The 13,652-nt window shown below is 47.1% G+C and overlaps 1 protein-coding gene across 4 annotated transcripts in view; it reads right to left on the minus strand.

Annotated features, from left to right (window-relative positions):
* Positions 1-267: 267 nt before the first annotated feature.
* The window catches only part of MFSD6 (major facilitator superfamily domain containing 6), a 32,650-nt gene continuing 19,265 nt past the window's right edge, over positions 268-13,652 (minus strand). For 2 of the 4 annotated variants that reach the window (XM_054177032.1, XM_054177031.1), the window contains exons 3-7: positions 13,444-13,541; positions 5,842-6,003; positions 5,164-5,262; positions 3,422-3,702; positions 268-784 (exon numbers count right to left, since the gene is read on the minus strand). In XM_054177032.1, coding sequence (XP_054033007.1) covers positions 602-784; positions 3,422-3,702; positions 5,164-5,262; positions 5,842-6,003; positions 13,444-13,541 — 823 coding nt within the window. In that variant the 3' untranslated portion in view covers positions 268-601. Of the gene's footprint in view, positions 785-1,004; positions 1,057-3,421; positions 3,703-5,163; positions 5,263-5,841; positions 6,004-13,443; positions 13,542-13,652 lie in introns of all 4 variants that reach the window. The other 2 variants (XM_054177034.1, XM_054177033.1) reach the window with 2 other exon arrangements.

Below are 13,652 nucleotides of genomic sequence, written 5' to 3' on the forward strand. Positions count from 1 at the left end.
TTCACGATCACACTCTGAATGCGTCTGTGTGTGAGACTCCATCCATCACCAGAATGCTTCCTGCAGCTACTCTGTTGCTGAGAAATCCTTGCAGACAGTTTCATGCTGTTCCTGTATTTAATGGAGCGAGATGTTTCTTAACAGACAATGCAGGGAAACTCAGTTTCTCTCCTGAAAAGTCTTTTGATTTGGTCTGTAGAACAAATTCAAAGAAGAAGAGCAAAATAAATAAAATGAAAAACCATCACTCAGTGGCAGTCGGACACTCTGTGCCCCGACAAAGGAGGAGTGAACTCCTCTTCTTTCACAGGCTGCAAAGGAATCTCATCGTGCTTGACTCAGCTTCGGCAAAGCAGCCAAGAATTCCTCCTGCCATCAGACCCAGGCCACAGCACTTCCCTCTAGCACTCCAGACTTTCGGCTTCCCTGCTCACGCTGCTCTGTGTAGTCATATGAATATTCTTTATATAGTTAAAAGCTTGCACTGCATCACATTATGATCGTTAAGATGAAGGAAGTCCTACTTTTGAGCTCCTACTCCAGCGTTTTCCCAGGTGAGAAGCGGAATTCCATGCAGGGGATTTGGTGAGGTGAGGGCCCCTCAGAGCCGCGCGGCAGCGGGCTGGGCGGCACGATCCGACGCAACGCGGTCGCCATCCGCCGGGGGGTCGGATGTTGCTGGAGGTGTTGGTGCTGAACGGGTTCTGGACTGCCCAGAATCCGTCGGACCTGGGGGCTGTCCTGCCGGGCTGGCTGATGAAGCGCCGCAGCTCTCACTGGGTTTCTGGAGAGAGGGGAAAGGATGGCATGGCACAAAGTAAGGACAGGGCCTCGCGGCACTGGCCCCGGCGGGATACTGCCCCAATGCATTCAGGCACTTCTGGAAAGTCACAAAGCACTGACTTCGGATGCCCGCAACGTAACAAATCAAACTCAAAGCGGCAAAGCAAAAGTAGTACATTGAAACCCAGAGGACACCAAGAGCAAGCAGGACAGTCACTTACCTTCCATCTCTTTTCCTAACTGCACTTTCCCAAGAAGCATGCAAAAAACAAACTTGTTGTGTTTCAAGGGAAAAAAACCACAATTAACTGGACTTCAAAGCGTGCAGACAAGATCATTCCTTTGACCAAACAATTTATAGCCTGTTTTAATGCTTGCCTCAATGGCACCCTCCCGCCGCCCTCCCCGAGATACTGCTCAGGCTTTCTGCATGGCAGACCTGCGCTGCCGATGGAGCACGCTACTCAAACAGGCCTCACTGAGGGACACGATGAGCACGTTTCAGCACCAGTCATGTTGCCCAGGGTGAAGCAGCAAGCCTTCACACTCAGACGCTGCACATCAGACAGGTGGTGGAACGCTGCAGCGGGTTGCCCAGGGAGGTAGTTGAGGCCCCATCCCTGGAGATATTCCAGGTGGGGCTCAACAAGGCTCTAGGCAACCTGATCCAGTTGAGGATGTCCCTGCTGACTGCAGAGGGGTTTGGCCTAGATGACCTTTGGAGGTCCCTTCCAACCCAGAGCATTCCATGACACACAGGCTAGGATTATTTGTTTCGCACTTAAGCATACAGAATAGGACAGGTAAGACTCTTTGCTTGAAGCAAGCAGCAGCAAACCCAAGCTGAATCTGAATGAAGTAATTTTTGTCACTAATTCCATTTCCTGTGCACTGACTCTCCTTCCAGATAATCCATTTTCATTTGAAGGAGGCTGTTTAACCAAGTTAGTAAGAGAGCTAGGCAGCCTTTGTTTCTACTTTTGGTGTTTCGGTACCAGCAGCCCAAAATAAATGACTAGGCACAGACGTGTTCTGGAGCACCTTTGTCCTTTTGGGGATAAGAGGGATAAGAGATTTGTGGAGAATAGAGATGATGGAGAGGATAATACAGTGGGGTGAACTGAATTTTGGCAATCAACCACAACCCCCTCCCTGGAGGTGTTCAAGGCCAGTTTGGATGAGGCCTCGAGAGCAACCTGGTCTAGTGGAAGGTGTTCCTGCCCATGGCAGGGTGGGTTGGAACTAGATAATCTTCAGGGTCCCTTCCAACCTCAGCCATGTTATTAATCTATGAAACTGCTTTTCTATCAGCACTGTGTGCTTTCAGGAAGGAAAGGCCAATGAGGAGATCATGTACCACAGAGAACAGGCACGAGAGCCTTTCTGGCCTCTTCACAGTTCTCAGTGAAGCAGCTGGGTGCTGTCCAGCAGTGTGGGACAAGTACCCCTCAGACACCACACCACTACAAACCATTCTCTGTCACTGTGGAAGTTCTGTGCCACTGCTTTTCTCTGATTGTAAAGGGTACAGCTTATGCTAACCACCACCCTGAGGCCGTTTACCAGCAGGATGCAGAACAGTTTGGCTGGAAAAAGTACTTTTGATGTCACAGACCATGTGAGATCTTCAGAGTCACTATAAAAAACCATTTCTTTGACTCAGGGAGTTCAAAACCAAACCAAAGCCCCAACCAACCCAAAGCAGGCGTGCTCATAGATATATCTTTAAGCATAAAGCCAAATCAAGGCAGGAAACAGCTAACCGGGTGACATTCTTCCACACACTGCTCTGCTGATTCATGCTGCTGTCCCAAACGACCCACTTCCAGAGGCAGCCACTTCTGTGTTCAGGCACAGCTGGGTATGTAAGAAGGAAGATCAGCCACTCCTTCTGGACAGGCAAGCACCATGGGTTCAACATGAACTATGCTGCTCTGGACCTTGCACTGACAGCACTCCCCTTCTGTGCTCAGCAGTGTGCTTCAGCGCCGTGCTGAAAGGCGTGGCCAAAGCATCGGAGAGAGCTCTCGATCCCAGCCCATCCTGATGCAGCTGCTGAAAGGTACTGTGGGGGGAGGGACTGAAGGGAAATGGTGTAAAGCAAGCACCAGCAACCAGGCATTTTAAGTCACAGAATGGCTCTTATCTGGTGAATTGTAGATAAAAAGGAGATCAGAAGGCTCTGTATCCCATCAGCAGCTGTCTGGAACAGCTACTTTACCTACCATGCAGACATCTGACAGCACCAGCCAAGACAGCAAAACTAAACAGAAGTCATTTTACACACTGTTAAGCAGCTGTGCATCTTTGTGTTCAACTACTTTCTTTTGCAGAATTCCAACTGCTATGAAACCAATGTAAGCTTAAAGGCAATTCAAGTATATCCCAGCCATGCCTTTCTCTGTCTCTCCCTCTGCTCCCATCTTCAGGAAGATACCACTTGCATAAAGCTATTCCTGCTGTCCTATACACAGAAACCCACTCTGTTTCATACAGTAGTTCAACTGGTGTCTCACAGCTCCACGTCTGTTACAAGCTGACAAAGAATACCTGCCAGGTGCTACCAGATTTACACAACTAGATGGGTTTTCAAGCACCTAGCAAATACTTGAAAGCTTCCTGTAGGTTAGAGGATTACCTGCAAAGGCTGATTCTCAGGCGTTGGGTTGGTTTTGGACAGTCTAACCATCTCTTTTATCTGGTAGACAGCATAAGCTAAGGTGACCCAAGGAGAAGAGCTGATGCCCCAGGCAGGCTTGTTCACATCCTCTTGCTCCTCCTGGTGTTTCGTTTTCTTTAGAGGGAGCCTGGGCTCAGTTCGAGGCATGATGTCTTCTGCTTGCTGCTGCACAAGGTCAATAGTTGCTATGGGAACAGGACTGGAAGGCACTGGGATCCTTTCTGCCAGCATGGTCTTTTCTGAAGTTTAAAACAAAATAATCACTGGCAAAGCAAACAAACTCACAAAGCCCACAAAGCTGCCAGTGGAATGCTGCTTGCTGTCATTACATGGCTATCACTGCACTGAAAGCAGAACACCAGAACAAGGGGCCACCAGTGAGCCACACCACAGTCTGGTTAAGGGAACACCCTGTGGATGTCACCTGTCCTGCAGGCTGCAGCGAGCTGTGTTAGAAGTCTGCAGAAACAGGAGGGGGTAAGGAGTGTGAAGTGCTCCATTAGCTCCCAGCTAGCTATTAGAAGTCCCTCTTTTCACCTTACAGACACTGGCTGCAAACAGGAATCACCTCACAGAGCAAGGCTGTGTGGCTCACATCAGAGCGGCCATTTCTGATCTGGACAATTCCAAACCTACTGATTTGCCTTCTTGAAAGAAGTTGTACTACATCTGCATCACTTTCTGTAAGAAGCAAACCATCCCTCCATAGCTAAGATGGAGTTCTGCAGTTTGTGAGGTCCCTTCCACCCCCTGACATTCTGTGATTCTGTGTGCATCAAAGGGAAACCAAAGACTGACACAAACAACTAGAGTAAGGCCACTAAACAAACTATTCTTCTGGAGGCTGATGTGTAATTAACCTGAAGTTGATGAGAAACTGAAGCAGCAAATATCCTCTTCACCTTTCCTTTTTTTTTGCTACTATCATTTGAACAGAGGTGAAGAAATTGCCACAAAAATGACTACTTGAACACTTCTGCAGCAGCAACTTGGTAACAAGCCAAGGGCAATTAATTCAATACCCAGCTATGGAGAACTAACTTTCATTTCACACTCAAAGCTTCCACTGGAAAGTAACATTTGGGTAAAAAGCAGCTCCAAAATTCATTATTTTAAAGATTTTTAGTTTTATTGTCTGGCAAGAATTAGATTTATGTTAAGTCCTTAACTTTGCACCACAATATTTCATTTCTGGTTAGCCTCTGTATTAATAAAGGTAGACATGAAAAAGTTCCAAGTTCCACCTGAGGGGAAGCTTCCCAGGTACCAGAAGAGAACTGAAGCAGCTATAACAGTCTGTGTTCTCTGAAGCCATCTCTGGTTTCTAGCAAAAGGTGTTTGGCACTGGCAGAATGAGAACACACACAGTGGTCAAAGAGACCTTGAAGAACTGATGCAACTGAAATCACTCACTCCAGCTGTTAGGAGTAGCCTAAGGGATTCCCAGAACTGAGAGGACCTACAGGTACTAAAATTTGTTATGCTTTCCTCCTATTGACATCTAAGAGCTCAATCCTGTCCTTACACCAGCAGCACACCACGTCAGTGTCTATCATTGCTCAGGAAGAGAGGTCTCACTTGCAAACAACCAGTTTGGTGAGCACACCAAGCATACAAAATGATAGCTGCAGGGAGCAGCTTCAGAGACCTTTTCTTCACCAGCTCTAATTTTGTAGTGTTTCAGTGGCATGAATATTTACCTTCTTCTTCATCAGGAACCAGCATCCACTGGATCAGTGCAAACAGCAGAAGGATCACTAAACAAGCCATCCCTATTCCTCTGAATGTGGCAGCAGGGCCTGTAATGAGATTGGGTTGGGTTTTTTGCCTCCTTGGAAAATCTACTTACTTACTAAAATGAGTCAGCACTGTATGCTCCTTGGGTAAGCATTGTCCTGTGCAGACTCTGATTAGCTTGATTCATTGTATCTTCCGCCCCCAATGTTTCTTCAGCAGGCTTTGTAAAGGATTTTTAAGCAAGTAATTAGATTCTCCTTTGTTCATCAAGAGGCTGCACAGTATCAACCTGTTCTCTTGCAAAGGAGTCATTCATCCTATTTAAGGATCAGGCTGGAGAGCTTTGCTCAGACAACACTAAAATATCTAGGCATAACACAGTTAATCAATCTGGAACTTGACAGGACAAAGCCATGAGCTCTCTGCTCTGCATTCAGTGCTGACCTTGCTTTGATCAGTGGCCTGGGATAGAGATCTCCTCAGATCCCTCCCAGCCTGAGCAGTTCTATGATTCCATGACTTAACGCCCATTCCTCTTTAAAACACAACAATACCTTAAGAAGAAGTAAGTTTAAGGCTGGTAGTTGAGTGAAAAACCCAAAACTGCAATGAATAAAAACTTCAATATAATTTTTGCTTACCAAAGTAATTGACCAGAACCCCTCCAACCATAGCACCACATCCTCTGCCCAGGCCCAGGTGGAGCCCTTGGAGGATTCCCTGGGCTGATGTCCTCAGCTCTGGTGGCACAGCTGCACTAAGGTAGGAGATACAAGCTGCCCATATAGCTGCATGTGTGACACCTGGAGAGAGAACACAGAATCAACCAGGCTGGAAGAGACCTTCGAGATCATCAAGTCCAACCTATTATCCAACACTATCTAATCAACTAAACCATGGCACCAAGTGCCCCATCCAGTCTCCTTTTTAAACACTTCCAGTGATGGGGACTCTGCCACCTCCCAATGGCCAATCACTCTTTCTGTGAAGAATTTCTTCCTAACATCCAGCCTGAACCTCCCCTGGTGCAGCTTGAGACTGTGTCCTCTTGTTCTGGTGCTGGTTGCCTGGGAGAAGAGACCAACCCCCACCTCGCTACAACCTCCCTTCAGGTAGTTGTAGACAGCAATAAGGTCTCCTCTGAGCCTCCTCTTCTCCAGGCTAAGCAACCCCAGCTCCCTCAGCCTCTCCTCACAGGGCTGTGCTCCAACACCAACAGAAGGAGAACAGTTAAAGGGTAAGACAGTGAATGACCATCAGTACACAGGAAGATGCTGCAAGAGGAGCAGGTCTTTGAGCAAACATATGGTGGGCTTCTTGTGGAGTGGGAAGAAAACAGGACAGGGAAAAGCAGGGTCATGGAGAAGCTGGGAAAACAAAACAGCTCTGTAGCTCGTCACACACTCAATAAGCCTGAACTATTTTGCCACCCTCAGACTGAGTGGGAACATTCTTTTTCTTATTTGAGTGGTATTAAAAATAGTCCTCACAGCTTACAAAAGCCTAAGCTCTACTACCTCAGTTTGAATAAAAAAGTTGTCATAAGTGATGATTCAGTCAACATGTTTCTGTCCTCTACACTTGACTTACTAATGAAGAGCTGGACACTCAATAATTACTTGAGCATTTGGGCTGAAGACTCATTACAAAAAGAGAGTATGTGGGTTTGTAACACACTGCCAGATTAATTTGGATTTTGCTTAGCTGTAGAATGCTAAAGAGCACTGTGTGGTATTGAAACAGCTCAGGCATAGACATGTCAGATGTCCATGAGGCATCTGAATGCAGAAGTCCCAAGCTCTGGGTTGGTAAAGGCCTCATTGCACAGCTGGGGTTGGTAACAGTCACAGAATGGCAAGCTGGAATGATAGAATTGTCAGGGCTGAAAGGGACCTCAAGGATCATCGAGTCACAACCCCCCTGCCAGGGGCAGGGACCCCTCACACTACATCAGGTTGCTCAGAGCCACATCCAGCCTGGCCTTAAAAACCTCCAGGGATGAGGCTTCTACCACCTCCCTGGGCAACCTGTGCCAGTGTCTCACCACCCTCATGGTGAAGAACTTCTTCCTAACATCCAATCTGAATCTCCACACTTTCAGTTTTGCTCCATTCCCCCTAGTCCTATCACTACCTGACATCCTAAAGAGTCCCTCCCCAGCTTTCCTGGAGCCCCCTTCAGACACTGGAAGGCCACAATAAGATCTGCTTGGAGCCTTCTCCTCTCCAGACTGAACAGCCCCAACTCTCTCAGCCTGTCTCCAGATGATGAAGGGCATAATCAGAAAATGATCCATCTCTCCTTTTTCTATTGATTCATAACAGGAAAATGAGGAGGTTGAACAATGAATGACCATCATGGCAGTGTCAGACAAATGAAAGGTGCCACTTTACACAGCACCTGGGCACCTGATGAAATTTCCTGTCCTCTAAATGTCAGAGGGGGGTGAATGGAAACGCAGTTGTACAGCACAGTTGCAAGTGGGATGAATGCTGGGTAAGCATGGGGATGCCATTCCTGCAGTCATGTGCTCCAGCCCTCTGCTAATCCTTGTGGCCCTGCTCTGGACACGTTGCAGCATGTCCATGTCTTTCCTGTAACGGGGGCTCCAGAAGGGAAGGGACCTGTGTTGTCATCCTGGTAAAAGGTACAGCTCTTACAAAAGGATGAAGGTGTTTCGCCCTCCCACTTGCAATTGAAGGCTTTAAAACTCACAAGTTTTTTCCATGCCAAAAGCTCTGAGTTTCAAACTTACTGAATACTGACACTGGGTTTCAATGCAGGGCTGTGTATGTGCTGAAAATCACATCAGTGTGGAATGGTTTGGGCTGGAAGGAACCTTCAAGATCATCTAATTCCAGCCTCCTGCCACAGGCAGGGACACCTCCTACAGAGCGGTTTGCTCAAGGCCTCCTCATCCACCCTGGCTTTGAACAGCTCAAGGCTTGCAGCTTCCAGAACTTCTCTGGGCAACCTGTTCCAAGGCCTCAGCGCCCTCATGGTAATGAATTTCCTCCTAATGCCTAATCTGGTAGCAACCAAGAACTGTCCCAGTAACAAAGCAAAGCCAGTCTAACATAGATAATGTGGGTTTGTTTTCAGAAGGATATCAATTAGTGCCACACATTCCATTGTTAAGTTTTAAAGCCAGGCAAAACAAAAGCACATCAGAAATTATTTGACCTGTGAAGCACAAGATCCCTGGTTTGTTTGGAAACCAACAAGGTGAAGAGGAGTGCTTGTGTGTTCACAGCCTGATGACACCTGCACACTCTCTGCAGCTACCTGCAAGGGTGTCTTGACATTTTCTGTTGTTCAGGTGCAACCTAAGCTCTTTTCTTTCCTATGCATTGCATTTGCAGACCAATACAACACACAGATTCAAAACCCTGAACTAAGGAGTTTAAATTTGCTCATTTACTCCCTAGTGCACTTAGAGTCCTCCCCATCCCAGTTACAGACAGCAGCTGGGTTCTTATTACAATCAATAGAAGCCTGCAGAGTCATCCTCCAGAAATCTCCCTGTGCCCTTCAGCACTGCACATGGGACAATCCTCCTTTGATTCACGGAGTGGCTGGGGCTGGAAGGCACCTTCAGGATCATCTGGTCCCAACCCCCTCTTTGCCATGAGCAGCGATGCCTCCTACCAGGCCCCATCCAACCTGGCTTACAACACTTCCAGCCTTGGAACCTCCATCACCTTCTCTGTGCAACCTGTTCCAGTGCCTCACCACCCGCACGGGGAAGAATTCCTTCTAATGTCCAATCTAAATCAAGCTTCTTCCAGTTTGATGCTCTATGTCCTACTGCAGAAACATTACAAAGCAAAATGAAATCTTTGTAAAACTCAGCTGAGCATGCTGTTGAGATGAAAACCCCTCCAGCTGATGGAACTGCAGTTTAACACAGAATTTGGTATCTTGGGAAGAGTCCTGGACCATTATGACAAGGACTTTGCCAAGGGATTTATTTAAGACCACCAACCTGATGCAGTCATGTGGCACCTGCACCTGCTGCACAACCCATTATTCTCTTTTTTAAATACTCCTAACTCTTAAATATGCAAGGCAGCTACAACTCTTAGCTCCCCCTGTCAAAACCCTCACCGAACAAAAACAGAGCTTCCACCTCACCACATTTCATATGAGATGTCACCTCTTCCAGAATTGTAGGATAGTGTTGGTTAGATCACCGAGTCCTACCAAGCCTGGTGCTAAACCATGTCCCTCAGCACCACATCACTGCCTCTTTTAAACACCTCCAGGGATGGAGATTCAATCCTGGGCAGCCTGTTCCAGTATCTGAGAACTCTTTCAGTGAAGATGTTTCTTCCAATATCCAACCTAAACCTCTGCTAAAATGTCAGGCTGTTTCCTCTCCTACTTGTTCCTAGGAAGAAGAGAATAGCAGCAGCCTCCTTTCAGGTAGTTGTAGAGAGCAAGGAGGTCTCCCCTCAGGCTCCTCTTCTCTAGGCTAAACAACCCCAGCTCCTCTCCAACCCTGTTCTCCAGGTCCTTCACCAGCTTTGTTGCCCCTCTCTGGACCTGCTTCAGCACCTCAGTGTCTTTCTTGTAGTGAGGGACCTAAAATTGAACTGAGTTCTCAAGGTGTGGCCCCAACAATGCTGAGTACAGGGGGACAATCACTTTCCTGGCCTGGCTGACCATACTATTGCTGATCCAGGCCAGGATGCTCCTGGCCTTCTTGGCTACCTGGGCAGACTACTGGCTCATCTTCAGCCAGCTGCTGACCAAGACCCCTTTCTGCTGGACAGTCTCCAGCCACTCTCCCCAAGCCTGTAGTGTTCACGGGGCTGTTGTGACTCAGGTGCAGGACCCAGTACTTGGCTTTGCTGACCCTCATACCATTGGCCTTGGCTCATTGATCCACTAAACCTTATCCCTACCACTAGTTTCAGTGGATGTGTAGGAAAGGAAGCAGAGCACAAAGAAACAGGATTTGGTAACTGCTGCAAAGGGAATGAATCAAGAGATTCAAACCAGTAGGGACAAGGAAGGGAAAAGAACAAAGAGGAGAAAAAGATTCAGCTTTCAGTTCTGAATATACAAACTTAGATATCCCATTCAGCATCACTAGAATGGAATAGAATAGACTAGAATATCCAGAAGGTAACCAAGGTAGTGGCAGTAATTAAGCACACACATAGTTTACATATGGATTTCATGGACACTAATAAACCATGGATGAGGCCTTGAGCAACCTGATCTAGCAGAAGGTGCCTCTGCCCATGGCAGGGGCATTGGAACTAGATGATTTTTAAGGTACCCACCAACCCAACCCATTCCATGTACCTATGAATCTATTTTAAATGTAGGCTGAAAAGTGCTTGCAGAACACAAAGAGGTTTGGGGCCTGGAGTGCAGGGCTGTGTGTGCACGCACGGGTGTGTTTTCTTTTCAACTTTCTCATCCCAGACTATAAATAACAGCACATAGCAAGATCAGCCCAAGTGTCCATGATTCAGCAGTGGCTAGATATAGAAAGTCTGGCAGATAGATTTATGAGAAATAATTATTTTGGAGGTCTTTCTTTGTTGTGTTTTTTTTTGCATACATGTCAATTGCTCGGGACTACACCCCACAAACACCTCCCTCACAGCCTTGCTGTAAAACCAAACCTACATATATTAAGCAACTCATATTGAAATTTCAGCTGAATAAAACCATGATTCAAAATGAAAGACACTTCTTTCTCAGCCATGAGGTGGTTGAAGTGTTTGAGGCCCCATCCCTGGAGATATTCAAGCTGAGACTTGATGGGGCTGTGGGCAACCTGATCTAGTTGAGGATGTCCCTGCCCACTGCAGGGCGGTTGGACTGGATGACCTTTGGAGGTCCCATCTAATCTGGGTGATTCTATGACTACAGGGTGCTTCTGGGCACAAAATTATGCCTGTATTGTGGAAACAAAAGTTTGGGGGTTTTCCCCTCTATTTTTGAGGTAAGGTGTCTTTGAAAGAGGATTACCTGGAAAGGTAATATCTGAAGCTTTGTATTCATCATTTGCTCCATCTAGATGTTTAGGCAGGCAAGAGTATAGCACACACACAGTCTTCAGGTTTTCTCTGATATTTGCTGATTTTAACACTGAAGCAGCAATTCAAGAGTTTGGGCTTGGGGTTTAACAGCAGAATTCAGAAGTTTGCTGTTGTGGAAACTTCAATACAATAAACTGGTTTGGTTAGCAGGGAGGGAAGGAGCCAGGACACAGACTTCCTGCTGTGGGTGTGGAGAGATGGACAGGGCTCTCCAATGGCCTTTTGAGAACTCCAATCTACTTTACAAAGCCTTCTGTAGAAAAAGCTAATGCCAGTTCATTGGAGAAATAAGGACAAAATGCTGGCTTTAACAGAGATGCTACCACTCATTTTAAGGGCAGGGAAAACATTTTCTGCTCTTAAGAGTTCTTTTGCAAGCTTGCAAACCCAAACACTTCAGTATTCTTCAGGGATAAAGACACAGAAAGGAGAACAGCTTCGATTTTTCCTGGTTTTGATAAGTGGTATCCACTACAAAGATACCAAAAATGCAGTAAAATTGAAGTTAGAACAATTTAACATTGCAATGAAATGAAGACCTTAAAGACTTCTTTGACTTGAAAGCAGTTGAAATCATTTTTTGTAGACCACACCTCTGTCCTTCCAAATAAACTGAAGGACAAGTAACTTAATGAAGTGCTGTTAACACAGAGCTACTAAAGGAGGCCAAAGGATGAGCCGGGGGCTGGAACACCTCCCTTGTACAGATGGGCTGGGAGAATTTGGTCTGTTTGACCTGGAGGAGACTCTGGGGAGACCTCAGAGCAGCCTTCCAGTGCCTGAGGGGGGCTGCAGGGGAGATGGGGAGGGACTTTTGACATGGGCTGTGGTAGTGAGACAAGGGGCAATGGCTGGAAGTTGGAGGAGGGGAGATTTAGACTGGATATTGTAAACCAATTCTTTGTAGCAAGGGTGGTGAGAAACTGGAACAGGTTGCTCAGAGACTGTGGATTCCCTCTCCCTGGTTGGACAGGGCCTTGGGCAGCCTGGTCTGGTGGGAGGTGTCCCTGCCTATGGAACTAGATGATCTCTAAGGTCCCTTCCAACTCAAACTGTTCCATGATTCACAGAATCACAGAACATCAGGGGCTGGAAGGGACCCTGATGAGTCATCCAATCCAACACCCCTGCCAGAGCAGGATCACCTAGAGCAGATCACACAGGAACACCTCTGGTGGGTTTTGAGTATCTCCAGAGAGGGAGACTCCACAACCCCCCTGGGCAGCCTGTTCCAGTGTTCTGTCACCCTCACAGTGAAATAAATTTTCCTCATGTTTCCATGGAACTTCCTATGCCTCAACTTCCCCCCATTGCCCCTTGTCCTGTCCCTGGGCATCACTCAGCAGAGCCTGAGTCCATCCTCTTAGCACTCTCCCTTCTTATCTTTATAAACACGAATGAGGTCACCTCTTAGACTCCTCTTCTCCAAGCTAAAGAGCCCCAGCTCCCTCAGTCTCTACTTGTAAGGAAGATGTTCCACTGCCTTTGCCATTTTCATGGCTCTGTGCTGGACTCTTTCAAGCAGTTCCCTGAGGTCCTTCTTGAACTGGACACAATATTCCAGATATGGCCTCACCAGGGCAGAGCAGAAAGGGAGCAGAACCTCTCTCGACCTACTGACCACACCCCTTCTAATACAACCCAGGATACCACTGGCCTTCTTGGCCACAAGAGCACATTGCTGGCTCTGAAATAAATTCCCCTCAAGCTATTAAAAAAGAAAATGTTATAGTCTAAAGGTATTGATTGAACAATACCCTTAAGAACTATGCAATGTTTTAACAGAGACAGAATGTTGCAGACTGTGTTCCTTACTTTGATGGCATCCTTTCAAGAGCTGTGACCTTCTGCAGGCAAGGAAGCTCCTGTTTACCACCAAACAGGATTTGCAGTAGGTGTGCAGCCAGCTCCTGCCCCTGCCCCTTTGTTTGGTTAAAGGGTGTGCTGGTCTCAGGCAGTTCTGTTTGAATACACACAGAACTCTGCACAATCACACGCAAACCTCACCCTTCTGACGTCAGCTCTCTCCTGAGATAAACAGCAGGGATTTATGGAACTGGGTATGCTGGGGCATGGGGGGGGGAGGGGGAAATCAAGAGAAGCATCCAATTTGGACTCAATCACAGTCTGCTTGAAAACAAGACACCTGTCTTATACTGGCAGGGTGCTCCTGCACTGCCTTACCTTGAAGCACTTCCATCGGGAGAACAGTCCAGGCGTTTTCCAGGTAGGAGATGTAAATGTATCGAGCTGTGTTGCAGGCAAGGCCAATGTACAGCACTCTACAGGAAGGAAGGAAAAGAGAAGTCAGGACAGCAGGGCCACCAAGATGATCAGAGGGCAGCAGCACCTCTCCTATGAAGGCAGGCTGAAAGAATTTGGGCTGTTCAGCC

Source organism: Dryobates pubescens, chromosome 37 (assembly GCF_014839835.1).
Source record: "Dryobates pubescens isolate bDryPub1 chromosome 37, bDryPub1.pri, whole genome shotgun sequence".
In the NCBI taxonomy this organism is placed as follows: Eukaryota; Metazoa; Chordata; class Aves; order Piciformes; family Picidae; genus Dryobates; species Dryobates pubescens.